At 27.4% G+C, this 27,641-nt stretch overlaps 2 protein-coding genes, 3 long non-coding RNA genes and 1 other non-coding gene across 8 annotated transcripts; 4 read left to right on the top strand and 2 right to left on the bottom strand.

The window, feature by feature from the left end:
• The first annotated feature begins 407 nt into the window (after positions 1-407).
• Positions 408-5,701, top strand: LOC135146530 (ADP-ribosylation factor-like protein 1). Its single transcript, XM_064078657.1, has 9 exons — positions 408-467; positions 520-622; positions 707-741; positions 1,901-1,966; positions 2,032-2,093; positions 2,158-2,271; positions 3,957-4,023; positions 4,427-4,490; positions 5,643-5,701. Exons 1-9 carry the CDS (start codon positions 464-466, stop codon positions 5,665-5,667), a joined length of 540 nt encoding a protein of 179 aa, XP_063934727.1. The 5' UTR covers positions 408-463; the 3' UTR covers positions 5,668-5,701.
• A 1,865-nt stretch (positions 5,702-7,566) lies between these two features.
• LOC135146505 (uncharacterized) lies at positions 7,567-9,543 on the bottom strand. Its single transcript, XR_010283848.1, has 3 exons — positions 9,456-9,543; positions 8,208-8,298; positions 7,567-7,681 (listed from the first exon to the last, which is right to left on the bottom strand). It is a non-coding gene; the product is annotated as an uncharacterized LOC135146505 (long non-coding RNA).
• A 3,723-nt stretch (positions 9,544-13,266) lies between these two features.
• Positions 13,267-15,961, top strand: LOC135146531 (synapse-associated protein 1-like). 3 transcript variants are annotated; one of them, XM_064078658.1, is made up of 8 exons: positions 13,267-13,416; positions 13,628-13,732; positions 13,961-14,040; positions 14,397-14,454; positions 15,048-15,205; positions 15,435-15,525; positions 15,621-15,716; positions 15,901-15,961. In XM_064078658.1, exons 1-8 carry the CDS (start codon positions 13,308-13,310, stop codon positions 15,930-15,932), a joined length of 729 nt encoding a protein of 242 aa, XP_063934728.1. In that variant the 5' UTR covers positions 13,267-13,307; the 3' UTR covers positions 15,933-15,961. The 3 variants fall into 3 exon arrangements, with proteins under 3 accessions (XP_063934728.1, XP_063934730.1, XP_063934729.1); XM_064078659.1 differs by having other exon boundaries at positions 13,326-13,416; positions 13,562-13,732; XM_064078660.1 differs by lacking the exon at positions 15,901-15,961 and having other exon boundaries at positions 15,435-15,567; positions 15,621-15,703.
• Positions 15,962-22,295: 6,334 nt separating this feature from the next.
• Positions 22,296-22,433, bottom strand: LOC135146537 (U4 spliceosomal RNA). The gene has a single exon (XR_010283861.1). It is a non-coding gene; the product is annotated as a U4 spliceosomal RNA (small nuclear RNA).
• Positions 22,434-23,064: 631 nt separating this feature from the next.
• On the top strand, positions 23,065-23,539 carry LOC135146503 (uncharacterized). The gene is made up of 3 exons (XR_010283847.1): positions 23,065-23,219; positions 23,296-23,374; positions 23,434-23,539. It is a non-coding gene; the product is annotated as an uncharacterized LOC135146503 (long non-coding RNA).
• A 191-nt stretch (positions 23,540-23,730) lies between these two features.
• Positions 23,731-27,191, top strand: LOC135146502 (uncharacterized). The gene is made up of 4 exons (XR_010283846.1): positions 23,731-23,782; positions 23,877-23,988; positions 26,164-26,294; positions 27,120-27,191. It is a non-coding gene; the product is annotated as an uncharacterized LOC135146502 (long non-coding RNA).
• The last annotated feature ends 450 nt before the right edge of the window (positions 27,192-27,641 follow it).

The following is a 27,641-nucleotide window of genomic DNA, read 5'->3' as shown; positions in this document are numbered from 1 at the left end:
TGTCTTACGAAGCAATTTCTTCTTAGGCGCTGTCTGGTAAGAGCTTGGGTAATCTGGAGTGAAATCTAGAGAATGCAAGCTGAGCGCTATGTTTGCCTTTTAGTCTTGTTAGTAAATACGTCTGAAAGCAAAGGTCATGCCTGAGCCATAGCATGGGTCATGAAAAAAAGCATTATACCCCGTTCCTGGGCCGCTAGTGCAGTGGACTTTCTGGCTGCCTAGTGGCCGTCTGCTGGCTGGTATTACTCATATACTATCGGTTGATGGGCAGGCTGATGGCATACGGGATCCTGCTGCACAAGTGTTGGTTGACGCTCTCCGCTGGCGGAGTAGCTGCCCACTGGCGGGAAGCGCTAAAAACAATGTTGTTTACCACTATCCCCCTTGATCCTTATAATATATATTGTATGATTAGATCTTTCAAATTTAATCAACTACAGTTTATATTGTAAAAACAAAGTCTATGGGTTTTTTTTAATTTATAAATTTTTTTACACTATTTCTAATTTTTCTTATAAGGTAACTATATCTCAACACTTTTAAACCGGTTATGGAGAGAGAAGGAAATTCGAGTGCTGATTTTAGGTTTAGATAATGCCGGGAAAACCACTTTTTTGTATAGGTATTTATTTTTTTAATTTATTAAAAGCTCAAATTATAATAATTTTTTTTATTAAGAAAAATTGATTAGACATTTAATAAACAGGTTAAACCTGGGCGAAGTCGTTTCCACTTTTCCTAGTAAATATATATAATGGAAATTTATAAGCTACTTGAGATTTTATTTTCAGAAGAGGATTTTATCAAGACATTTTAAACTTTGCAGTGCTGAATTTTATAAGTACATATAGGGACACTAAAAAAAAGATTATGATTTTTCAGTTCGTTGCTAGCTTTGATTTTTAAAAACTTTAATGAAAATTTTTAGTAGTCAAACTTATATTAGTATTGATAGTAATTATAGTAACAACAACGTAATAATAATTGAGTTTGCTTAAAACTTGTTTTCTGATTCCAATTAAGCGTGGACTTTACAATCTTAAAAAATCTGGTTAATCTCCAAATTAAGTTAGTTTTTTTAATTTTTTTTTAATCTTAGTTATAAACAGATTGAGTTTCACTTGCTTCAGCCTAAATACTTAAAGCACTCTAAAAATAAGAATTATTAAAATAAATTATTTTATATAAGAAAATTAGGTTTTTTTTATTTCTTACGCTCTATAGTAGATTCGGGAAATTGTGTTTGTGTTTTTTTAACTTTAACTTTACTTTAATTTGCCAAGCATTTCCAATTCTAATTATTATTAAAGAAGAAGAAGGAGGGAAGTATTAAATTAAATTTAAAATTGATTTAATATGACACAGCATTGTTTTAAAAAGTTACTAGCGAAGAATAAAGAGGTGTACGAGAAATTATAATTATTATTTTTCTAAGAAAGGATGCTTAGCCGCATATAAAAGTTAGGAAAATAAGAAATTCCATTTTTTTTATAGTATCAACAGCTTTCTTGCTACTCACTAGGTATTAATTAAAATTGCAATTCCCTCAGGTCTAGACTTAACTCTTTTTCTCTCATGATATTTACACTGGTAAATTTGCTATAAACATATAATTAAATTCAGATTTTCTTTCAAGAAAACTTGTGTACTTTGTACATTTTGAACGAACTTTCAATTTATAGTTGTTAGAAACATTTCTTATTAAACTTGTTTTCCTTGGCATGTTGAGTTTATAAAATAGAAACTGAGTTCCATTTTTAAAATAAATCTTTTTTTTTGGTTTTCATTTCTTTTTTTGCTTTTCCTATTACATTTAAAGTGAGTGGTTTTTAAAGTTTGCTTCTATTAATATTTCTTTCCCAAGGTACTTTTTATATTTTATGATTAACTTAAACTTCAGCTATCGGATTTAATATGGAGGTTGTAAAGCACAAAGGTATAAAGTTTCGAGTTTGGGATTTAGGAGGTAATAATCAGTTTAAATTATATTTAAATTTTATAAGTGATAATAATAAAATCCTGAGCACATAGGGCAAGAAGATATTAGGTCGTACTGGAAATGTTATTATGCTAACACTGATGCCATTATTTATGTAAATCACTATATTTACTTTAAAGATGATTTAATTTATATTATTTGTTCGTTTTACTTTTTAGATTATTGATTCTACAGACAAAGAGCGAATTGACATCGCTAAAGAAGAACTAAATACTATTATAAACGAGGAGCAACTGAAAACAGCAGTCTTGTTAGTTTTGGCAAATAAGCAGGTAGAGACAAAGTTTTGTCTTCCTTTTTTATTTTTTTTCATTTTATTGTTTTCTTTATCCACAGTATTTTATTATAACTCGCTCTTCAGGAGAGCGCACATAAGTAAATACTTAACTTCACTAACGAGAAGCAAATCTTAGTTAAATTCTAAATTCTTAACTTTTTTTCCAGCGTTAAGATTAGTTAAGTAACTGGTTATAAGAAAAGGAGATAAAAAAAGCGAGTATAGGAAAGCGACGATATATTATATGCGGAAGGCAAATTTTACAAAAAAGTATACCTTACCAAATTTTGAAAGTGTAAAAAATTTAATTATTTTTCTTACTTACGTTGTAAGAATTTATAGAGTGCGCACTGTTTGGTTTGAAATTTATTGTCTGCTTTTTTCGCTAGGAAAAACTTACGACCCTACAATTATTTTACAAGCATTTGGTCCTGTGATTTGAGGATTGTAAGAAGGCCTTATAGGCTTGCTTGGTTCACCTAAGAACGTTATATATTAAATTACAACAAAGTTTCCGAACTTTGTAACGGTTATACCGCAATAATAGTTTTTCTCGTACCCTTACCGACCCTATATTTCGCGAGTGTAGACTTAGGAGGGTTATTTACTCCTGTTTACATTTACAAGTTCGCTGAATAAAACTAAAGCTGTTCGACGCTTTCTTTGCGCTGTAGTAACTCAGGGTCATGTCAATGTCTACTTACTACTATCTATACCTTGAAATTTTGTCTATATGGGAAAGCCTGAAACATAGCTTGTAGTCAATAACTAATTTTCCACAGAAAGTTTAACTTTTTTTTTCAAGAAAAGTTTAAGTTTTAAAAGAGGCCATTTAGTAGTTCTCCAGATCTAGTAAAATGAATTTTAATTTTCCTCTTAGTTTTTGAGAAGTTCTTTTCTAATTGGCAATTTATTTTAGCTCAATAGTTTACTATTAAACGACAGTAATAAGCTTTTATACTTTGCTAAAACAGTTAAAAAAAAATATTTACCCAACGCTTGCTACTAAATACTCCTTTTTCGGCCGCTACTAAACGGGCTCTATTAGGATTCTACCTTTGCAAATATTTTAGTCAACTATCTAAAAGCTACGATCGATTATACAAGAGAACGGTAGAAAAGTATAATTTTTAAAATTTTTTATTAATTTCATTTAACCTGTAAACGGTTTTAAGCATCTCGTTTTACCCCTAACATCCGTATATTTGAGTTAGATATAAAAGCAAGGATTTCTAAAAGTGAACTTTTGTATAGCTCTAGCACTGGTTTAAAATCTAGACCAAATCATACCATCATAAAAAATAACTTTTTAATAGTAAAATAATTACTATCGCAAATTTTTTTTTAATATTAAGACATACTCTCTGACTAGTAGCGCTAGATTGTTTTTATTTTTTTTAATTAAAAAAAAGATTTATTAGGTGTTGATCGGAACTTAAATATAAATAAAAATATAGAGAAAAAGATATGGCGAGCATTTTTTAAATTTTTTGTTTACTTAACTCATCAATCTTATTAATATAACTTATGTTGAACTTTTTTCCCACCCAACTTTTATTCATAAAAAAAATTTACTTTATAGGATGGTTTAAGCTGATAATTAATTAATTGTATGAACTTATGATAATTTTTAAGTTATAACTGTGTAACATGATTTATTTATTTATATAATGTATTTAGGATAAAGCCGAGCCTATGAGTGAATCGGAAATTACTGAAAATTTTAACCTTTGCGAATTAAAATCGCGTAATACTTTATAAGAAGCTTTTAACACGTTATGCATTTCCGTTATTTTGCAAGCGTTAGTAAGAATATAAAATATAAAAATTAACTTTGATTAAACCTTTTATCCACGAAATGCCCACCGGCCAGTACTTTTTTCTTTGTATTCCAAAAAATAATTTTTTGACTCGTAATTTTTTTTTTTTTTTAGCAAATCGAATTATATTACAAGCAAAGTTATAAAGAAGCTCTTAGAGATAATTAATTTAAACATCTTGTACTAAAGTTGTAAATTTTCTTGAATACTAAAGTTTTAATAATGCGTTAAAAGCGGAAATAAAAAATATTACCTTATAAAAATTTTTTCAAGTAGAATTAAAATAAATTTTAATTCACTTTTAAGTTAATAAATTCTTTACTATTTTAGGGACATGGACTATTTTTAACATAAGCGCTCTTACGGGTAAAGGTGTGGAAGATGCCATGGACTGGTAACTATTTTTTTAATGTTTGTATATAGCTGGATTCTTAATTGTTTATTATTTGTTTTTGTTTTAATTCTTATAATACTCTTGACTGTATGCAAGTTTTCTAGCCGAGAAATAGGGAGCAATAAAGAGTATTACTGAGACCGGCAGGTTAAGTAAATTTTCAAAAAAACTGAGGCATTACTACACGCAATAAGGTAGCCACGACACTACGACTACGAGAGGGGAAGAATTCATTTTATTTGTTACAAGAAAAGAACTTTTTTATATAGTAACAAACAAAAAGCTTGGGCAAATTAGCACGTGCAAGTAATGTTATTTGAGCTAAGGCGTCACTGCACACATTGATTTGTAATGTGTCGTGGCCAAAGTTTAAAAAGTTTTTTTTATAGCTAAGCGATCCATAAAATTGGTAGTGATTGGCATGCCTAAGTTAAATCTTAAACAAGCTAAAGTGGCAACGACACTGCGATGGCGATAAAAAAGATTTCGTTTAACATGAAACATGTTTTTTTTAAAAGCTATGCGCTCTACAAAGTTTATTGAGATTGGCAATCTTAAGTAAAATTCTTTCGTTCAACTGAAATAAGCAAAGGCACTATTGCTATTATAGAAAAGAATATATTATAAGTTTTACTTTTAAAAAGTCTTTTTTATTAATAGTTAAGCTGAAATCCATTTATATAATTTAAAGGCGGGCTAAGGCACGAAGGCACTCACCAAGGTAGCCAGTGCACCGCAATTTATAAAGAAATTTTATATTAGATTTTACAGTTAGAAAGTTTTCTATTTCAATTTAGCGACTATTACTCAAAAAAACGCAAAAGTGGTCTGCAAGCTTAGGCATAGAAAATACTATAAATATCCTATTTTGCAAATTTGAACAGTTTTACAATCTTTTAGTTATGTTTTTGCTATGTGACTATAAGACAAAAAGGTATTAAAACTTTGCAATTAATAACTTTTATATATTTTTTTACTTTCTACTTTGTAGCTTTTTACTTTAATTATTCAAGTTAGCATAATACTATAATTTTTTATAGGTTTCCTATTTTTTATACTCCTTTTAAGACATTAAAAAGTTTTTATATATATCTTTGATCAAACTCTAACTTTTTTTTTTACTTCTCTTGTTAACCTTTAATTTTTTTATAGGTTGGCGGATAAAATTATGAAATAAGAAATATTAGGATGTAATAAAAAAGATAGGGAACAAATTGAATGGATAATAAAAAATCTTATTAAGTATTTTTAACGGTAATATTAGCGGTACTTTAAAATAATTAATGAAAGAATTCGAGTGTTAGCTCTAAACTTTAGTTTGAATCTTTTTGCAAAATTTGTTGAAAGTATTTTTAAGTTAATTGCAAAAAGAATTCGTGCGTTTCAAAGTCATCCAGAAATACTCAGAGGAATTAACAAGGCAGTTATTATACTAAAAAGAAATTAATTTCGTGCTCAGTTGAAGAAATACATAAAATAAGGCAAAATAAATAGTAAATTGCACATTTTATCTACACCTTTTTATAAAGATTTTTAAAAATTGCTTTTAAATTCAAAGCATTTATGTAATAACTACAAAATGGAAGTGTTTTTTAGAATTTAAGCCAACTGCAAAAAAATAATTTGCCCATTGCATCTGCTTTACATACAAAAGCAGTTTTATACTAACTACTTTAAGATGAATTTTTCACTAAGAGAAAGCTATTAAAAATTTACTACTTTATTATAAAAATTATATTTATGGAAAACTTTACAAAATTTTAAGCTGAGCGCAAAAAAAGTTCAAATATTTCCTTACGATTAATCGACAAGCATTTATTTTAGTAAAAAAATTGCTTTAAGATGAACTTCCTATTCCGTAGAAAATTATTAAAAATAAGCCAAGTGTAAATAGAAATTCCCACTTTAATTACATTCTAACTTGGAGCCCTTGTTTAGGCAAAGCGTTACAGAACTGCAGCCAAGTTTTGACAAAGATTTTCAGTCTTTTATAATTAATTTTGGAAGGATTCATTTTACTTGCTGCGTTAATGATAAATTTAATGCTTAAAATAAGTAATATAGACTAAGCATTGTATAAACAAAAATCTCACATTGCACAAAGATTGTATATAAGCAGTTATTTTACTCACTGCTTTAAAATAATTTCTAGCTTACAGAAAACAATTGAAAATGAGTTAACTTTTAAAGAGAATCCGCTTACTTTATAATTAAAATTTAAGGTAGTTACTACACAATGATTTCTTGCTTAGAGATAGCATTAAAAAAAAATTAAGTTTTGTGTAAAGAGACTTTCGCAGGATTATATAATTTAAATTTAGTGTAAAGAGAAATTCGCACATTTCACTACTTTCAATTTTTATAGCAGATAATTAAATAAATACTTTGAGAAGAACGTTTTAATTACATATAATATATGAATTAAGTTTAGTTAGAGAAAATCACACTTTTCAAAACATTAAATTTTTATAGCAGTTTCGTTACTAATTACTTAACGGTGACCATGGTGCTTAGAAATTTTAAAAGATTGCATAATTGGTATAAAATTCTGTAATTTTTAGATTTGGTTAGTCAATTTAGTAAACAGCAGATAAAATTACTTATCATAAACTTTTCATCTGCTCGAAGAATGCTATGACTATTAAAAAAACTTATTCATACATATAAACTGATAATGATCAGAATTATATAAAGTGTGTTACCCATTCAAAAATTCCAGTACTTTTTTGGGATTCCCATTAAAAAAATGTCTACCTCCTTCCTAAAAGTAATTTTATATTTAAGTTAATCAGTACCTAATTTTCTCTGTTATAAAGAGATTTATAGCTTTGAAAATACTTGACGTATTAATTATTACCAGAATAAATAACTACGATTTAAATATTTACATAGCTTTAAAAGCTTTAAATTTTAAAATTGTTCCTATTTTAATTGATATTTGAAAAGGAGAGAAATATTACATATAAAAATAATCTATTTTATTATTATTTGTTATCTTGGAAAAAATATATACAAGTTTATTTATTCTAAAAAAATTAAATTTGAAAATTTTATTTTTGATTCCATCTTGCAAACAATAAAGAAGAAGATAAAGCCGTTTGTTTGGCCAGCATTTTAAGGCCATCTTCATCTTCGAATCTTCCCCACGCCGATCTTTGAAATTCAGCTTCCAAGTAAGCGAGTTCCAGTACCTTATAAATTGAATTTTTTATAAAATTATAAATAAAATTTAATAACACAAAAATTTAAACTAAAAATATTATATCAAAACGTTGAAAACTAAATTAAATCATATTAAACAGTACGTAAATTAAAAATTATTAATTTAATAAAAAGTTTATTAATAGATTAATAGTATATAAAGGCAATCATAGTGAAGAAAGCTGAACAAATAAATAATAACAAAGTAAAAGTATTTTTAAAGGGATATTAAAAATAATTATTCTACAATCAAAATAAAAATAGCTACATTTATTACAAAAAATTGAACTTCAAATTATAGGTAAAGAAAAAAAATATAAAATTTAAGTAAAATTAATAATAATTATGATATATATGCTCATATTCTAATAACAAATTTATTATAACATTTACTATTGAAAAATAATTTAAATTTTAATTGAAACAATAAAGTATTTTATGTGCCTTTCTTTCCCCCCCACCCCCTCCTTTTTTTTTTAAATTTCTATAATAAAGTTGATATAAACAAATGAAAACCTTCTCAGAGGATAGAAATCGAGAAAACCCAGCAAAACTCAATACAAACGAGTGCGTAATTCTGACGCTTTCCTCAAAGCCCGTAAAACTCCTAATAAACATTTAAAAAAGTTCCTTAAAATTAATTTTATTTTAATATTTTATAAATTTTATAATCTATTTTTGTTTACTGAATTTATTTTAACCTATAAAAATCTATATATACTTTTAACTTTTCATTTTAATTGTATTTGTTTTATTAAATAGTGCATACGACAGTTCGCCTACTTATTAAATTAAACTATATGCTTGATGTTTTACTCACAAATTTAAACAAAGTTTTTTTTATAAAAATTTTTTACGAATACGCTGCAAAAGCACATTTTATAAAAAAATTATAGTTTAAAGCAGTTTTCTTCATTTAACGCTGGTTTTTTTTATCCTTACAAAGACTACACAAAACTACTTAAAACTACTTATTTTCACTTAACTTACTTTTCTTAGTAACCAAAATTACTAAGATGAAAAATTACAATAATACTCTAAAAAGAGCAAAGAACATAGAATGACCCTCTTCATTTTATGAAATCTTTAAATAAATAAATATAATTGCTGTTGAGGTGCTTTACGATGCCTTAGGAAAACCAAAAAACCTATATTGAAGCCTATTTAAGTAAAATGTGATGAAATTAAAAATAGCTAAGGAGCAGCTGCTAATGCCCTTTACGTTGTAAGAAATATAAAGAAAAAATAATAATAAAACATAAATAACTTGCAGTGCAGATCAGTAAGTTTAATAATACCACTTAACCGAAAGGTGCTCATAATTATTTTAATTTTTCCAAATATGTTTTAAATTCTATAAAATTAGATTTTGGAATTAATAAACTTAATAGAATTTTTAAGTAATTTACTTCTTATAAGAATCTTCCTTTCATATATTTGAGCTAACAAGTAAAAATTTTACTTCACCATACTTAAAAAACTTATTTAAATTTTTAGAAGATTAATAATTTTAATTTCTGCTATGGGTTTAACTATTTTATTTTTAAGTTTTAAGCTGAAGAATTACTTTCCATTTATATTTACAGTTATGAATTTAACGAAATTGACAAGTTCGGCTCAGTTTGCTAAATGGCTTATGAAGATTATTTAATAGTGTTTGCTTATTAAAATAATTAAAAGCTTATATAAGTATGTTATAGAAATTTGTAATACATTAAAATTAAATTTACAGTTATAAGTAAATTCATCAAAAAAAATATTTACCAGTTATTAAGATTATTTAAAAATGATTCGGCTTTACTAAATGCAGTTGGATGGTGCTTATTTAAAATTAAGTCGTTCGTATAATTTAATTGAAGATTTAAATTTTCTTCAAACCTAATTAAAAAAATAAACTGAAATTAAAATTTACTATAATTAAAAATAAACTTGCATTACAATCTGAAAGAGAAATGAATTTGAATAGGTATGAATTATAAGAATTTTACATAATTATTATAACTTAACAAAAAAAAATGATAAGTATAATTGTAGAATCTCTAATAAATAGAAAATAGCATTACATACTAATAATATTAAAAGTAATAGTAATAATAATAACAATAAACTTTTGAGCAAAAATTACCAACGTACTACCGGTTTCCAGCGTTGAATTTGAATGTTATATAATTTTTTATTATGACAATTAAAAAAGCAAAGAGTGTCATTTTCCAAATAATTTAAAAGTTTTAATATTCTTTGCTCTGAGACTATGGGATTTTCCAAAGCAGTAAAAGCTAAACTAGTCTGCGCAAAAGTACGCCTTAGATTTTAAAAATTCCAAGATATTTATTATATTTTATATATCAAAAAGTTTAAAGTTGCTAAAAAATAAATATTAATAGGAAAATAAAAGTTGAGGTAAAGCTCATCATAGGCATAGCAATAGGCTTATTGTAAAATTTGAGTAAAAGTACAGTAAACCATACTTTTAAAAACTATAATAATTATTTATAATTAATATCTTAAAAGTTTCAAGTTTCTGAGAGATTAATACTTATAGTAATAAAATAAATTTAAGTAAAGCTTTCCATATTCATAGTACTGGGTTTAATGAAATGTTTTTGAGAGTCCCACTCATAAGCAATGGAATATGCTACTTGCTCATCAGGAACAGATAAACTTTTATTTCTGAAAGTTTTAATGTTCTGTCCATCTAATAATATATCGTAACTTTGTATGCTCCCATCTATAGGGGAAGTTTTTCTTTTAACAGTAACTTCTTTGTAAAATTTTTTTTTTAGCTCTAAAAGTTAGTAAAGAAAGAAATTAAAATAAAGATTTATAAAATATTATAAAAACCTGTAACATAACAACATTTAAAATTAAAAGCACGAAAGTGCCTTACTAAGTTCACCATGAAATTAAAACTTAAGATTAAAAACTGTTATATAAACAAAAAAAAGGTGTTTACAAAATTTCTACGGAGCTTGCAGAAAGGTTACATGCACGGGTCACGCTAATGTTGTAGTTTTTTAGTTCACAGTTTCTAGTATTAAAATGTCAAACTTTTGTAAAACTTTTTCTGTTTTATAGGTAAGTAAATATACCAGAAAGCACGACACAATGAGAATTTCTTATATCTTCAAAAAGGGTAAATGCAAGAATTTCGTTTTTTATTCAGCTAGTAATTTTATATAATTCTTTAGTTCATTATTAGGGGTAGCCTTTAACGTTATATATTTATTTTACAAAAAATTTTTGAACTCTTTTTTAATTACGTTTTTAGTGATGTTAGTTAAGCGAATTGGCAATTTTTTTTTTAAATTTTAGTTTTCATAACTTATAAATAGCGAATAAAAATACTCCTGAGGCGCTATTTTGCTTTAAAAAATATTTAGTTTTGGGAGACATAATTTTTGGTTAGTACCTTTCTCTTTTTTTTCTTTTATGTTTATTTGCAGTGACGCTATCTATTTTTCTAGAGATTTTTCTTACTGGATAATTATTGTGGTGCTTTAAGTTAATTGATTAATTTAAATATTTTAATTAAATTATAATTTCTAATTTGCATCGTAAGCTATACCATGTTTTCCTGTTCATAAAGAACTTTTTTTTTGAAAAAAGGAGGTGAAGAGATAGTGTGTATAGTTTATTACCGCTAAATTATTTTGAGAATTAAAGTTTAATAAAGACGGATCGACTTCCCGTAGGCTATAAGAGAACTTCACTACACTCCTAGTTGTAGAACGCAACTCCATCACTTGTACTTGAAATTAGCAATGTTACTAGGACTCTTTTTTAGTGGCCATTTATTAATCAATTTGCATCCAAATAATACAGTTTAAGTATTTGATAAAGGCCCGGAGCATTAAATGGTAGGAGAAAAGTAAAGTTCACAAAAACAGCTGACTCGCGATCTATTTCTTGAGAGGCTTAAACTATCATGAGATTCTTCCCACGCTAATAAAATCCAATTTACTTATGTAATCTTTTCTTTATTGCTGCATACAGAAATAAAGATAAAACATAAATAGCACTAGTATAGCAAATTATATCAAAATTTTATACAGTTTTGTAGTCGTTTAAAGCAATAATTCCAGTTTTTAGTTAAAACATTTAAAATTGCCTCTAAAAAGGTATTGACCACTTCCAGAAATGTATCCTTAGACCGCTCCAAACTTAATTTTTATGAACGAAAAATAATTGATAGTACTTAGTACCCTTAAAATTTAACTGTCTGCCAAGCTCTATATAAGCCCCCAGTAACTTGCGAAAGAATCATCGTTTCGTTTGATTTTTGAAAATGCATTAAATTTAATAAAAAAAAAACGGTCGTATTGTGGCATTAACTGTATTTCGACCTTGTAAACATCACAGAAAATTGTAAGTTCTCTGGAATCTATTCATCTTGGATAAACAAACAGGATATCGACGTTAATTTGTGGGTTTATAGATTTATAGATATGAATTCGTGTGTGTCCCACTCACGACGCCAATAAAGTCTTTTCGCTTCTTTTTTAGTTAACCTAGAACAAACGATTAACGCAAACGCTTTTTATTATGTTAAGAGAAGCTACAGTACTCAATTCCTTGTGGTAGTTTTAATTATTTTAGTCAAGTCTTCGAGACTAAAATCGTCTCACTCTCGCAAAAGTCGTAAGTTGGTACTTCCAAATCAGTGATCGCACGGTTCGATACAAAGTGACTGTGGTCCTCGATAACTATGTCCTAAAACATAATATTAAAGGATGCAGGACAAATTAAAAAGGGTGAAGCAAAAAGGTTTTTTCATCTTTAAAAGCAGAATATAAATTTGTAAAACAAAGTTTTAACAGATGTTACGCGTAAAGTTCGCGACTCAGTTCATTAACAAGACTTACTCGCTAACTTCTAGAACATTGCGACTAAATACGTGCATATCTTTTTCATAAACCATTAAGACTAAACAAAACTAAATATATGTTACTTTTGGCCTTAATATCTTTTGTTGTTAATGCTTTCCATGCAGGTTGATGCCTAGAGACCTTGAACCAACGCCAATTATATTTCATAAGATCGCAGTGCTCTTTTACCCCCTACTTATTGGGATGGTCGTACCATTTTAGCATCCTAGATCCTGTTTTATAGTATTTGTACTTCTTGTTTGTTTATATTGATATCCATATATGATTAATAGACTTATTACATGCCTTTAAGGTTGTGTTAACTCGCTATCATTACATTGTTGAGTAAGCAAGCTGAAATTAGAACATAAATAGAAACAAAAAAACCTATCAGATATTAAAGAAAAAGCAAGGAACTGTGAAAATTAGATAATTTTTTTTAAGAATTTTGTATACTCTAGGGATAGGCGTTACTACCTAACCTATAAGCATGCAGTTAAACTAGAACATGTTATTGTAGAAACCAGATAAGTCTAGGACATAATAAAATTTTGATAAATAAAAAAAAGGAAGAACATTATCTTATATTCATTAAAATGCATTTTTTTTATAAAAAGATTTATTTTTTAAACAAACGAGCTAAGTATGTCGGCGAGCCCTATAACGGGAAAGAACCAAAATAGGAAAATAGCAGTCACATATAAGCCGGACGGAGCATTCAAAGAAATTATAGTAGTAAACTAGCTTTATAATGTTCAAGGAGCTTTACGAAAACACCAAAAGCCTTACCGCTCACTTGTTTAAGCCTTCTTCAAGCACCATTAACCCTTTAACTATCATATCTTCAGAGAGCAAGATGGGTGCCTAATCTTTATTTTTAAAACATCTAGACAACTCTTTATATAAGTTGAAGCAATTCTATTTTTTAATGTTTGTTTTCAACATATTTTTTTTATTATAGTTTTAAAAAGCTAAGTCACTTTAGTTTAAATATCATTTTTCTAGTATGATTGTCAAATAAAATCTCAACAAATATGAGAAACTTACATATGAATTATCATGCACGTTCAGACTCTAAAGGCTTAGAACTATATTATAATAATTTGAAGGATTCACTAAATGAAGTTTATGTAGAGCTAAGAAAAGATTTTTTTTCACAAGATTTAAAAGAAGAAGGTTTGAGTGTATATTTTTTCGAATACAATTTAAAATTACTATTTGACTTATAGATCTAAATTCCCTCGAGCAATTAATAGTAGTTAAATTTTAATTTAAAGTTAGTTTATTAACGTTTTTTATTGAGTTTCGACTTTAGTTTATGAGTCAACTACCTATTCTATAGAATAGATTGTGTGTAAGTAAGTGCACTAATATGTTTAGATTGACTTTATGAATTTGTATAAGAGGTAACAGAAGTTCGAGCTCCTTGGGACGATTTTGCCAACAAAGAAATTATCCGTTCGCGAATTAAAAACTTAAGTTTGGTAACATAAAGTTATAAGTTAGTACCTGAAGGGTTTATTTTCTTACTGGTTTCAGTTAATTTTTATTGTTTACGTATACTTCTTTAAGTTAAATCTTAGTTTCAGTCATGTTTGTTTAGCACTTTAGAAGTTGTAAGTCCCTTATATTTACGCCTGTATTTGTTAACGTCAGTTTTTTACTTTTTGTCTCTCGTGTTTATTTTAAAATTATTATAGTTTATAATTGGTTTTTATTAGTTTTTAAGTTCTTTCAGAATTTTCTTTATCGACAATTATTGTTTAATTTTTCCTATTTTATTGTTTATAAAAAGAACCCTTGAACAATATTTTAAGTCATTCTAAATATAACTTTCCAGAATGAAAGAACTTTTTTAACGCCGCCTCCTAAAGACATTTTCTTTAATTTAGAAGAAGGTAAAAGTGATTATTACACATTTTTATTTTATTTTCTATTAAGAATTTTAAAGAATTTTCAAAGATCCGCAGTAAAAATTGTACGAACTTAGTAAAATAAAGTTAGTTCGGAATGGCGCATTTCTTCCAGTAGACGTGCAGTTTACTTTTTATTAAAAAAAACAGAAATAATTATAATTTTAAGTAAACTTCTATTATATAATAAAATATTATACACTCTTTTCCTACAAGAAAAACCATTCTTTACAACTTTTGTGGGCCCATAATTACTTTAGCCGTCTCTTCTCTTTTCTTATGTTTAAATTCAAATTACTACTATTATATATTGAAAAACTCCTTTACTATAACTTTTTTGTTCTGTTCTCCTGCATTTAATTTCTTTTTGTAGAGTTTTTTTCATTAAAAATACGTTATTGTTACTTTTAAATAATAGTGTCTCCTTTCCATTTTATTAAAAAATTGTGAATACGTTTATAATTTTTCTAAGTTTATACGTGTTAAAAATTTTCGGTTTAATTTTTTTTATTTTTCTTTGTACTAATGAAAGTTTACTTTCTATGTTTGTCTCCTTTAAATTTCATAATGTAAATCAGAAGCCAATATTCGTAAGGCTAAATTATTATTGAAGGAAGATGAACAGCTCCGCAGAGTTCGATATCGTCTTGTTCCTTCTAAAATCAGCGAGGAAAACTTTTGGAGAAACTATTTCTATAGAGTTGATCTCATCTTGCAAGAAAATCTTCCAGCAAAAGTCTCTTTTAGAGCTTTTGATTAATTCAAATTGTTTTATAATAATTCTAAAATTGTTTAAAAGTTTTGCATTCATAAAACTACTTTTTACGATATTTTTTTTACGCGATATACCGATTTTGTTTAAATCTTTTATAAGAAAATTCAATTCTTTGCTTTTTTTTTAGAATTACACTTTTCTTTCTTTTTATAGTTATGTCACTATATGTCTTATTATTTTTTCTTTGAAGGTAAAAAATTCTGAAGGTGACCTAAATTCTCTTGGTAAAGTAGCTGTGGAGAATTTCCAAACAAAACATAATTCTTCTCAAGACGAAGCCCGTACGGTTTAATTAAAAGCAGTTTTTGTAGAGCCACACTCACGTGCATTGCATAAATTTATCACGTGCTTTTTAAATTAAACTTTTTTTTTTTAGAGATGCACGGATCCTCCTTCAACAATTCGAACATTGAAAAAGATGAATTAGACGAAGAGTTGGATCGTATTAGTGTTCCTGACGATAGTCTTAACGGTTTATTATTTTATATTCGTTCTGTTTCCTCCGCTCTATCTACTTGTGCATTTTCTAAAAATTACTGAAAGCAACTCTGTAAGTTTTGCTATAAGTTTGCGTTTTCGCTTAATTAAGATTTTGTATGTTAGAAATACTACTTATATATGCAGTTAGTAAGAGATTTATATTTACGATAATGTAGACGATTTGCTTGACGACCTGAACGGATTTTGATTTTGAATTGGACTAAAACTAGTTTTTAGTTGTATAATAAAATTTTATTATATATATATATATATGTAATAAAGTATATCAGTAAAACCGAAAGGTTTAATAACCGTAAGACTAGAAAAGATAATAGAAGATAACTACACTAAAGTAATCCTTTTTTAAAAACGCTAAAACTAAAAAAAAATTTATTACAAGTAATTTGAAGATTAACACTTCAGTGCCCGATTTTTCACTTGGTTGATCTTATGCGACATTTTTGGGAAATACTTATTTCTCTGGTGGGACACTGAGATCTTTGCTCCTTTTCTTTTTCTCCGTCAGTGCATGAGGCTAGGTATGGTAGCGACGCCATATACTCCTGGTACGGGTAATTTTCTGCGGTCACCTTCCCTCTTATGATACGTTGTGCATACGGTTTTCTACTGTTGTGAATAGAAGGTCATCGAAAAACTTTGCTTTGGTTCATAAATCTTTCTGATATTAGTAAAATGTAGGCCTAGAAAGTAGGAATGGATCTCTGTCAACTTATCAATAATTATTTATTACATCACGGGCCCAGCTCTTCTCGTTATTGTAGACTTTCAAGTCATTCATATAGATAATGGCTATCACTACTGACATTTCCCGGCAAATTAATAAATAGGCAAGGTTCGTTTTTCATCCCTTTAAGCCTAATTCACCTAGCTTGTGCACTCTATATTTAAGCCATATTAATCCGATTTTTATTTTATGATGTACATGGCCTCTACAAGTTTAACGCTTTTATCTACACCCATAAAGGGTGCATTGGAAAAAACCACAAGAACTTTAAGGATATAACTAGTTCATAGTATGAAAATATGCAATTTTTTCATATCAAAATATAATCGTTGGTAGTTCAATTGATGTGCCTAGGCTCCGACAAATTTGATCGCTTCTTTAGAGATTAAGGGGCAAGTTGTCTCCACTCCATCATTTAAATTTGGGTACCCGGTCGCACAACCCGGCTTCTGAGCTTCCGTCCAGCTTTATTAAAGGTTCCTATGGGATAGTTTAAGAGTGGTACCTTCCGGTATCTTGGTAACTTCCAAAGTACAAAACTGATCCAGACTTTAAGCCTCATAGCCTAAAAGCCTTCCATCCCTCGGAGGTCGTAGCTTCCGGTGTATTCTTGGTCAATGATCGATAGGACTTTGCCTTCTTTTGCATCTCTTTACCGTCTGGTATTTCTCCGGTGTATTCGTCGTCAGATACATCAGTATGTATAGCCTTTCCATCTACAACTTGAATATCCTGCATCGTGCCCGAAAACCACTTTGGTTTCCTTCTTTTGTTAGAAAACCATGATGTACATTGACCCTATAATCGATCTGAACCTACTCTATTTTTTTTGGTTATGGCTTTCATCTTCGACAGCAAAGTCCTTCTCTCCTTGGGCGAAGTCGTGGGTGCTTCCAGTAACTGGACTTACTGGTTCGCCATACTCCATACTGGAAGCAACTTGATAATAAGTGGATGCTGATAATATCTTGGAGCTTGTAAATATTAAATAAAAAATAAGATATATATTAAATTATATTTATTTTATTATTTTAAATTTTATTTAAGGTTTTCTTTTATTATTACTAATTTTAATTATTAAAATAACAAATTTAATTCGTAAATATAAAAAATATATTTATTAGATTTTATTTATATTTATTATGTTATATTTATAAGCTTTTTATTATTAATATTTCTTTTTCTTTTATTTATAATATAACAAATTTGTGACTTTTAAAAATATTTATATATGTAATGATTTTTATTAGATACTAATAAAAAGTTTTCTTTATAGACAGTAATTTTTTTTATTAATGACCCTCTTGGTTGTATAGTCATAACTTCGTGCGCATCCCACACAACCATTAATCGCTGGACCCAAAAGTAAACATAAATATTTTAGAGCGTAGTCGGTGAAATAAACTTGAATGAGATTAACCGGCGCTTTGTAAATACGAATTCTTAAAAGGGAAGTGCTTTAAATGGGTTACTACCACAAGACACAGGATAATTGGAACCGACTCCTCGCACTATAAATGATGGATCAAGAGTATATTGGAAATAGCGACCTTTATCTCGGACAGTTTTATAAGTTATGGTTGCCCTACTAAGTATAGAGTTAGGAGGTCTTCGTATTTGGGGCATACAAGTGGTTAATTGTTATTTTTAACCCATTCTCCCTTTTAAGTAGCATTTAAAAGCTGGCTTTATTTACAGCATATCTTTAGTTAGTCAGTTTTTTCAAAACAATTTACTGCTTGTCTTAATGGCTCTTTCACAGAACTAAGAGGATAAAAAGGTTCTTGATATTATAGCTATAAACTGTTTTTGCGTGTAAGAATTTGTTTATTATGGGGGAAATTTCACTTCGAAGAGCTCCAGTTTAGGTTACGGATAATTCAACAGCTAATTGAAAGTTAGTTATAAAAGTGGCGCTCGCATATAGCAAGTAAGAGTCAATTCGATTAATTATAAACATGTTAATAATATGCTAGCGCAAGAAAAGCAGAAAACTTTTGAATAAACGTATTCGCCGGAGAGATGATAATATGTCGGGTGTAGCACGAAATTACTTAATTTAAAAAGAGTTCTGGTTTAACATTAACTTAATTGTTTATAATTTAACCGCAATAGTTTAATTGTAAGAGCTATGCGAAGGAGAGGCTTAACATTATCACTATTATTTTTTGATTTTTGGCGCGTAGGGCCCTATAAAACAAATCGGTATAGAATAAGAAGAAGGGTTTTTATAAAATTGGTCTGCGCTAGCACCAGAGGTTTAATTTTCTGGTGAGCAGGCTTTTCAACTAACATGTATAACTCGGTGGGATCTGAGATTTTCAAGTAGGCACGTTAATAAATTTCCAAACTAAAGATATGAAGATGGAAAATGTGTTATATGCATGTTTCCTTCCGCCCTCTTCCTATTTGCTTGCATAATACACGTTTTTTTTTTTATTGCTCTTCCAATACAAATATAAAATGAAAACTGTTAACGACAACTTTTGAAAAAACTTTGTTAAATAGAGGTAAAAGGTTAGCGTGAACTATTAAAGCTCATATAAAGGACGCAGTTTTTTTTTCCTCTTTTCTCCCCTTCGCTTAAGTTACCCGTTGTGGGCGGTCTAGGTATTTCCTGTGTATATTTTACACCGAAATGTTTATTAAACTGTATATGTTTTTCTTAGTGTTTAATAATATTTATTATACTTATATAAGTCACGTCCAATACAATGCTGTCAATAAGAAAATTAATTAACAAATACTTCAAAAGTAACAAAGCGGGAGCACACTTGGAACGTGTATTGGTTTGTCCCGCCTATATTAACTTTCCTTTTTTTCCTCTCAACGAAAGTACGTGGAAAAACCTGCCGAAGTATTTTATGGGAGATATTTGTGCCTGTGGGGACCAAAAAAAATAAATATTTGTTAATAAATATAAACAAGTTGAAATAAAGGAATTAATTTTTGTTTTTATGCGCTACTTTGATGCTTGTTCGGATCAGTAATTTTGCAAAAATAAAATGAATATATTTAAACATTTTTCTAGACAATTTTCATATATTTTTTTATCATTACAATGTTTAAAGCGCCTCACTTTGGTGTCAATAATGGCTGTCACACACCCCGCATAACTGAGCTCCTCTATCAGCAGTCGTTAAGTGCGCTTAGATAGGTTAGCTTTTCGTAAAAAGAAACGAAATTGCTTTTGAAGCCAGAAACTTGAAGGTTTTGAAGTAAAAATTTAGCCATAGCTTTACGGACATTAATGGAGACCTCGAAAGAAACGAAGTGAGCTAGAAAAAAAATATTCTCGTTATATTGTCTCTGATTAAGTTATAAATTAAGGTAAGTTTGTAGTTGCGTTGAGTTTGTTATAAAACGTTAAGAAGGGTTAATTATTATCCCACAAACCACGGCATCTCCGTCATAAATGCGAATAGTAACTTGTTTTATACTAGTAAATATACTACAATCGCTGATTGTAAGCGTATAATCAGCTAATTACACAATTCTTATAAACATTTTTTAATCGCTATAACTATATATCGTCATCATTGGGTATAATTAAGGTTCTCGATGGTAGGTATTACTAAAATTTTTATTATTTGCATCTTGCTGTTTGCAGCATTAATTTCAGGCTAAAAAAAAACCAATTTCACATACGTCCCGCAAGGCATGCTGTACACTGAAGACCTTCCAGTAAAACGTACTTAGCTTTTCTCAAAAACACTATAATTATAAATTAAATGTATAATTAAGGTTAACTTTTAGCAATTTATGGCAGAAAGATTAAGCAAGGCCATTACTTAATAAAATTTTGGCTCTCTTATGAAAAATGGGTTCAAGTAAGCAAAATTTGCAGGCGAATTATTTAACATAGCTAACTTTGGGTACGAAAAGATGACTATGGCCTGAAAACTAATTTAATGTATCTTAAAGATACACGACTTATGGGCTTAAAAAAAAGTTTGATACACTATCAGCTTGTAAATTTAGCAATATGCTTTCTATTTTGGTTTCATTGACTTTTCAAAGATATCTATAGTATAGTTAAAAAGGGGTAGGTCGTTATATATGGGAGGAGATTGACCTTACGAGAACTAATAAATAACTATGAATCCCGTATTATAATAACAAGCTACCGAAAGAAAAATAATTGTAATATATAGATTATCCCTAACTTACCTAATTTTTTTTAATATACTATTAAATTTTGTTAGAACTTGATACCTTAAAAAATGATTTCCAGCCCCATTAAGACGGGCGTCCACTTTTCGACGTGAAGGAAAATATAACATATTAAGAGTTCAATTCTCTGGTTTCGATTTCGCCATCCCACAGAAAACTAGATAACTTACCGAAGATGAAAAAATGTGAAAAATAATAATGCCATTGTTGATCATTTAGAAAAATAATGGGGCGTTTAAAGACTTGTTACCTTAATATTTATGATTTTCGCCCCCTGTGGGATTCCACTTTGTGGCGTGGTGAGAGATCGAACAAGTATTTAGTATTAAATTTAAATTAAAACTAAAATGGTGGCGATGTTAATCATTTAAACAGCGTGGTTAAACGAACTGACGCATGTAAAAATAAGATTGGTTTGTACTATCCTAACTCTACTAATTTAATCTTAATACAGCCGACGCTAGCTAAAGATATCTCTTTAGTAGCAAGCTACTGATGTATACCAGTTAGGCGAAAAAGTCATAGTCACGAGTGACTCGCCTTATAAGCTAATAGTAAACTTTTTTCAATTTTTTAGGGAAATTATGGCTTCTTATTTTTGAATTTACCTAGAACAAATTATTTTCGCATCTTGCTTAAGGTACTTTTTATGCGCTAAATCTTTCTGTACTTTAGTGTTAAGCGTATCTCAGAAGACCTAAGGAGTTGCATTTGACGTAGTTACTATTTAGTTTAGTATGTTATATGTCCAACATTTTTGAAGTTGTTTATAGTTATAAGTCAACTAAGTGCTTTAATTAAGGTAAGAATCCAAATCCAGCGTGAAAGTTACTTTATTAAAAAGGAAGAATAGAGAAAAGTTTTTCGTAGTTTTCCACTGGAGATGGTGTAAATAAAAAAAATAAGGCAAGAATTCTTCAGTTTAGGGTTTCCCGATGAAGGGACACATTCACAACAAATCAATCACACCGGAATTCTCGCAAAAGTAGATACTAAAACTAAAAAAAATTGCCTATAATAATAGTAACATATAACAAAAAAAGAGGGTCGAAATAAATAGATTGATGAGAAGTAGAGAGGGTAAAGAGCGGAATAATCGTCAACGCTTAGAGAAGTGCGGAACAAACCCTAAAGAGAAAGAGCTAAACATGAAAAAGCGGGCGGGGGGAAAAAATCTTTTAAACTATCCATGAACAGCAGCAACAACAACACAAACATTACACCGGACGGACGGGCTCCCCCCACTTTCTTCCCCTTCTTTCTCACCTCCCCCGAAATATAAAAAAAATAAATAACAAACAATATCTAAAAACAAAAAAACCTTATATATTAATATCTATCATAAAATAAACACGGGGATAGGCAGGGGATGACAAACATCCATCCATTATCCATTTACCCATACTATAATAAAAATACCACCACCCCAAACTCATTATTATTATCACATACAACAAGCAGCAGCACAAGCCCCCCCCCCGCCCCGCTTAACAACAATTCATTCCTACTGTATGTATGTATGCATGTTATTCATCACACTCGGGAACGTTAACACCAAGTAGTAGTAACAGGGGGAGCAACCCCTACCACCCCTTTTTTTAGCTCCCCTAGCCGTAGAACCCTTTTTATCTTTAAGATTAAAATCGTAAATGCCGGCGAGAACCGGCTCCAAAAATTAGACTCCGCCATGTTTCAGGCGTAGCCTGGGTTTTGGATTTTAGTTTTCAAAAAGCGAATAACCATGCCTCAGTATGAACTTCATCAGCTATGGTACTGCTCCCGCACAAGGATAAAGGGCTGACAGGAAAGTCAGGGGCTATATATACAAAAATTTAATTAAATTTTTCGTCACAAAAAAGCGGGAGATGTCCCTAAACCAAGTACGTGATTTTCTCGTGCTTCTAGTGGAGAACGGATAATTTGTAGATGCTTTGTAAATACATTTTATTAAGCCTTTTTAAATTTTTAAGAGAAATATATTTTTTATGGATAAATTTTATTTTTATTTTTTGCAGAAATTAATACATCTATTTTAGATCTTTTACTTTAAAATATAGTAACAAAGAAATATGGATATCAAGAAATCTTAATAACTATCAAGAATTCTCCAAAATAATAAATACTAAGATAATAATATAATATATAATTTTATTTTACAAGAACTTCCATAATTAAAATTATTTTAAGTTTTACGGAAAACCTGAAGCAGGTCGTAGCTTTGAGCATTGTAACATGAAGTCTTTGAAGTGCAAAAGTTTTGGTTTATTTTTAACGAGGAATTGTTATACATCTTTTTATTGCAAGAACAATATTTGTTTTGTTACTAGAAATTTATATCAACCATCTAACAGCAAATTTTTAAAAATAATCTTTTTTAATCCTACGAAATCTGCAGACTTTAGACTAAATATTTTTCAAGCCCCAAACATTACTTCTATTTTACCTTTTAACATAAATAAGAGATATTATGTTTATAAAAATCAACAATCAAATAAAGATGCGCGTACTTATTATGAAATTCTTGGAGTCTCGCCATCGGCGTCTCCTTTCGAATTAAAACGTGCATACTTTGAAAAAGTTTAGAATTTTAATACATTTCCTATTATTTTTTTATACCTATTTTCCCTCTAAAATAAGATACATTTATATGTAGGCAAAACGGTGCCATCCAGATCGAAATCCAGGAGACAAAACTGCTAGTTTAGAGTTTCAGAAAGTTGCTAATGCTTACGGTTTTACATTTTCTTATATCATTAACAAATTTATTTGTTTATAAATGATTTTTTAATAGAAGTTTTAAAAAATCCAAGTTCTAAAGCAACTTATGATAATTCTCTAAAAAATAATTCTTTTTCTGCTGCATTTAACAAAAATCGCGCTTCAGAAGAATTTCAAAATGCTCATGACTTTGAATTTCAGTACAATTCGGGTATGTAACAATATTATATATCCTCATAAGATTTTTAAAATGTTGTGAAAACTTCTGTAGTACGAATAATTTATTAAATAATAAATATTAAAATTCTGCATTTATTTTTGCTTTGAAATTTATATATAACTCTATATATTTTCTAGGTGTTTATCGAAATGTAGATCCTTATGAACTTTTTAGGAGTATTTGGAAAGATTTGGGCTTTAAAGTTTGTATTTCGTGATTTTATAATTTTTTTTTAATTTTATTGGCTTTTTTTCTTCGTTTAAAAAAACTAAAGTAATTTTTATTATTTTTGAAAGGATATTGAACTATTCGTTAATGATATTAAAAAAGAAGCTTTGTTAGTAGTTAACGCTATTCGCTTGCATAACAACTATGCACCTGCCTGGGAGTTTGCTAAGAAAAGAAAAGGTGATTATATTTCTTAATTTTTATTATTTGTAATCAAGAAAATTTAAAAGAGTTATAAATAAAACCGTAAAAAAGTTAAAATAAATTATATTGTATAATTGAAAAAAAAAATTAATTTTGTAGTTCATCTTTAATTTAATTTTTAACTTTTTACTTTAACTATAATTTTATAATTTATAATGGTTATTATCATTAACTGTAACTTATAAGAAAGTCAAAGGGAACTTTAACCAACTTGCAATTCACTGTAGATAAAATAATTTTTATTAAGAAATTGAAGAAACTAAATTAAAGATGAACACAAAAATTATTAACAAAAGATTAATTTCTTATATAATCTATGATTTTATTTATTTTTTTTAATTTGTTACTTCAGTTTATATTAAAGTCATCCAAAATTATATATTAACTAAAATTTTTGTAAATGGTAAAATTTTATTTAAGAAATTAAAAAAATTGATTTAAAGATGAGCACAAAATATTTTGACAAAAATATAATTTTTTTTAAAATTTATTTATTAAAAATATTTAATTAACTTTTGCAGTTGTGTTATGAAATTTTATTAATATAATTAACTTGAATTTGTAGTAAAGGCTACAAAATTTTTAAACAACTAATAATTTACTGTTAACAAAATTATATTACAAAATTAAAAATTGATTTCAAGATGAACTTAAAAAAATAAAAAAATAAAAATTTTCAGTTTTATTATGAAACTTTTATAAATCAATAATTTTAATATATATAAAACTTAACTTACCAAACTTTTTCTCAACGATTACTATACTGTAAATAAAACTTTTGTTACATAATTAGAAAATTTTGATGTACATTAAAAGTGTTTCACAAAAATATATTTTTTAAAACTTTTATTTAATAAAAATCAAAATTTTTTAGTTTTATTATGGAACTTTATTAATTCCTTTAAATTTATTTTATAATAAAGTCTACAAAACTTTAAATAACTAATAATTTTCCGTTAATGAAATTTATATTATATTTAAAAAATATAAATTTTAGATGAACTCTAAAAATATTGAAAAAAGATTTTTTAATTTTTATTTAATTAAAGTTAATTTAATAAACTTTTTTAGTTTTATTATGTAACTTTTTTAATCTAATTAGTTTTAAGTTATATAAGCCTACAAAACTTTTCATTAACTATTAATTTTACTGAAATGATAAATTTTTTCACCATTAAATAACTAATTCAAGATGAACTTTAAAATTTTAATTTTTATTTTTTTTTTAATTTTTTATTCAATAAAAATTAATTAAATTAACTTTTTCATGTTTGTTGTGAAACTTTTTTCGATTTATTATTATTAATCTATAATAAAGCCTAAAAAACTTTTTCTCAAAATAATTTTATAAAATAAAATTATAAAAATTGGATTTCAGAAAAATTATTTTATAAGACAAAGACTTTAAATATTAAAGTTAATTTTATTTAAATTTTTTATTTAATAAAATTAATTAAATTAACTTTTGCAGTTTTATTATGACCCTTCTATACTGTTATTATTTTTAATACGTAATAAAGCTTACAAAACTTTTTATTAACTAATAAAATTATAATTTTTATTTTAAAAAAATTGGTTATAAGATGAACACCAAAAATACTGACAAAATATTTTTTATAAAAAATTTATTAAACTATAAATTTGATTGACTTTATTAGTTTTATATAAAAGTTTTTCATTGATTACTTTAATTTATATAAAAGTCAGCAGAAATTTTTTTTATTGAACAGGTTACAGAAAATAAACTTAAAGTTGAAGATTCTAAAGAAATTTATTTTAAGTTGAACGCAAAAAATAATAATATAATTTTTTTAAAAATTTGGATTTATTTAATTAAATTTTTTTTTGAGAATTTTTAAATCATTCAACTTTAAATTATAATAAATCGACAGAAGTTTAAGTAATTAAAGGTTCACTGGAATATTGATTTCAAGATGAACACTAAAAATATTAATTTAATAATTTTTTTAAATTTATAAAGTAAATTGTTAATTATTAACTATTTTTAGTTTTATTAATAAATTTTTTTTAATTTAATTAATTTTTGTTTTATAATAAATCAACAGAAAATTTCAGTTTTCCTTAATTATTTTTATACTTCTTCACTACTTTCCAGCTTTTATCATTGACACTCATTCACCACGTGGCTAGGCTTGGTCTTTGGAATTCTTCTTCCGTTGGCCGCTTTTTTTCGATTCCCAGCACTTTTTACTTTTGCATTTCGCATTATGACTGCCGCGCCGTTAATTTTTGTGCAACATTTAATTCGCACTAATCCCAAAGTTATTATAATTTATTATATGTTCAACTTTTTTTGTCAATAATTATAAAATCATTACCTGATGTTGTTGATGTATAATTTTAAAAAAAATTTTATTTGCTAGGGGATTAATATTAGTACAGCACTACAAGAAAACAGCTGTGGTCAATTATTTGAAAATAAAATTTTAAAAGAATTTCTCTAAAGCGCTTCAACAATTTTTATTATATATAGTAAAGATTGTGTGTCACTCATTTCGAAGGAAATTTTGTTTGTTTGCGTTTTTATTTGCTTGAAAAGTTTTTTAATTAAAATTTTTAATGTTATTAATTTTAAGAGAGAAATTTATAAAGGAAAGACTATTGGTTTCTTTCATTTTCCGGAGAAATCATAATTTATGCAATTACATTCTAGAAAAACTCGCCACAAAATTTGTTATACATTTAATTTTATAGAATAGCTACTAAGCGAAAGCTCACTTACTTAAAAAAATCTTTTCAGCAAGTTTACATTTAATAACTTTGAAGAGTTATATAAATTTTAAATTGTGTATAAATTAATATCTCTATTAATTTAAAGTTTACTATATTTTTAGTGAGAAATTATAAATAATATTTTATAGTTTTGTATTATTAATATCTTATTACTTGCAAAAAAAAATTTATAATTTTTTAAAAAGTAATTATAATTTTTAATTCCCCAGATGTTTAGTTATTATTTAATTTTTATGTTTATATTTATAGACAATATATTTCTATTTTTGTTGAAAGAAAATTAAATTTTTAATTTTTTTTTTAATTATAAAAGTTTTTATTATGTATAAATTTTTTCTAATATTTTTTTGTAGGCCGCTTGGACACTTTTTCATTCAGTTTGGTTTAAAATTGTTCGAAATTTGGATGAAAAAAATAAAAGGAAGAAATAGTTAATGTTTTGAGTTATATTTTGCGCGTTCATTCATGGTTGGGCTGTTGCCCTTTTTTGTAACGCAGGTGCGAAATTATCTAGTGCGAAGGGTAGTACGTGGAATAATTTTTTGTATTAATTTTGTTGTGTAGTATCGATAAAAAAGTATTTCTTGCTTTATAAGAAAAAAAAATAAACAAATATAAACATATAAAATATAAGCAATATAATAATATATAAAGCAATCAGTAAGTATATGTACAAAGGAAGGAACTGGAAATTTTAATGAATTAGTTTCAAATTTTATCTTTATAACTGTTCTGTGCAACTTTCGCTAGACATTCACTTAAAGTCCTTGACAGCTCAAAATCTCAGTTGAGTTTGAGTACGGTTTTAGGAAAGCAGAGAAGAATTTTTTTTCTCACGACATTAATTATGCAATATGTGCTAAACTTGTTGACCA

Source organism: Zophobas morio, unplaced genomic scaffold (genome assembly GCF_036711695.1).
Source record: "Zophobas morio isolate AGI-343-1 ecotype UQ-CSIRO unplaced genomic scaffold, CSIRO_AGI_Zmor_V1 ptg000238l, whole genome shotgun sequence".
Taxonomy (NCBI): Eukaryota; Metazoa; Arthropoda; class Insecta; order Coleoptera; family Tenebrionidae; genus Zophobas; species Zophobas morio.
This window is presented reverse-complemented; position numbering and strand designations above follow the sequence as displayed.

Coding starts and splice junctions, on each gene's coding strand:
- LOC135146530 (XM_064078657.1), top strand. Junction 623..706: donor AAAACCACTTTTTTGTATAG/GTATTTATTTTT, acceptor TTTAATAAACAG/GTTAAACCTGGGCGAAGTCG. Junction 2,094..2,157: donor ACACTGATGCCATTATTTAT/GTAAATCACTAT, acceptor TTTACTTTTTAG/ATTATTGATTCTACAGACAA.
- LOC135146531 (XM_064078658.1), top strand. CDS start 13,308: ATGTTCAAGGAGCTTTACGAAAACACCAAAAGCCTTACCGCTCACTTG. Junction 13,733..13,960: donor ACAAGATTTAAAAGAAGAAG/GTTTGAGTGTAT, acceptor AATTTGTATAAG/AGGTAACAGAAGTTCGAGCT. Junction 15,526..15,620: donor TTCTTCTCAAGACGAAGCCC/GTACGGTTTAAT, acceptor TTTTTTTTTTAG/AGATGCACGGATCCTCCTTC.